General features: G+C 39.3%; 1 protein-coding gene across 6 annotated transcripts in view; it reads left to right on the forward strand.

Moving 5' to 3' along the window:
- The window catches only part of Reps1 (RALBP1 associated Eps domain containing 1), an 81704-nt gene that overhangs the window by 35539 nt on the left and 45157 nt on the right, over positions 1 to 1008 (forward strand). For all 6 annotated transcript variants that reach the window (XM_008822030.3, XM_008822028.3, XM_008822029.3 and 3 more), the window contains exons 3-4: positions 325 to 524; positions 627 to 780. In XM_008822030.3, the coding sequence (XP_008820252.1) occupies positions 325 to 524; positions 627 to 780 (354 nt within the window). The remainder of the gene's footprint in view (positions 1 to 324; positions 525 to 626; positions 781 to 1008) is intronic.

A 1008-nucleotide genomic window follows, 5' to 3' on the forward strand; every position in this document is an offset into this window, starting at 1 on the left:
ACCTATTGTTTCTGTGAAAATTTGAGTATATAATTCACCTCTTATTTCATTTTTAAATGCTTGTGTTCTTTTTTATTTTAAAGTTATACAGGTTGGTTGAGGAAATCTAATCTAGATTCTAAAATCCAAAAAATTTAAAGCACCAACATTATACTTAAGAGTTTTGGATCATTTCAGATTTGAGATTTTTTGGGTTAGATACGCCCAACCTCTAAAGTCTATGCAAATATTACAAAATTTTTACAAATTCTGGTCTGAAACACTTCTGTTCCCAAGTATTTCACATAAGAGTACTCAATGTCTGATCCTTTTTGTGGTTAACAGTAAAGGATCTTCCTCTTCCGAGATTTGTTGCTTCAAAGAATGAGCAAGAACCTCGCCCTGCAGCCTCCTACTCATCAGATTCTGAAAACCAGGGATCTTATTCTGGGGGGGTGATCCCTCCTCCACCTGGCAGGGGACAAGTGAAAAAGGGATCCGTGAGCCACGATGCAGTTCAGCCTCGTCCGTCTGCAGATCAGCAGGTAGTCACATGCATACCCATGATGTCAGCCAATGTCCCTTGTAGACGTTTACTCTACATTAGTTGGTACTTAACCATTAAAATTGTTAAATATTTTTTCTAGGAACCTGCATCTCCAGTAGTTTCACCTCAGCAGTCTCCACCCACTTCTCCACACACATGGAGGAAGCATAACCGCCACCCCAGTGGGGGGAATGGGGAGAGGCCGCTAGCAGGACCCGGGCCATTCTGGTCTCCTTTTGCTGACTCACAGTCAGGTATTTAGAAATTCCTTAGAAATACCAAGGTTTTAGCTATGCAAATTAATGGAAATTGATAATATTCCTTTAAGAGTTGCTCCCAAGACATTTTTTCTTGTAAATTAAGTAAAAGGGAAGCAGAACCAATGACTAAAATTTATAAGTAGACTAATATAACTTTAGGAAGTAGCACCTACATTTGTGATGCTTAGACAAAGTTGTTGATACCGGATAAACCCTGATGGT

Source organism: Nannospalax galili, unplaced genomic scaffold (assembly GCF_000622305.1).
Source record: "Nannospalax galili isolate Female #2095 unplaced genomic scaffold, S.galili_v1.0 scaffold186, whole genome shotgun sequence".
In the NCBI taxonomy this organism is placed as follows: Eukaryota; Metazoa; Chordata; class Mammalia; order Rodentia; family Spalacidae; genus Nannospalax; species Nannospalax galili.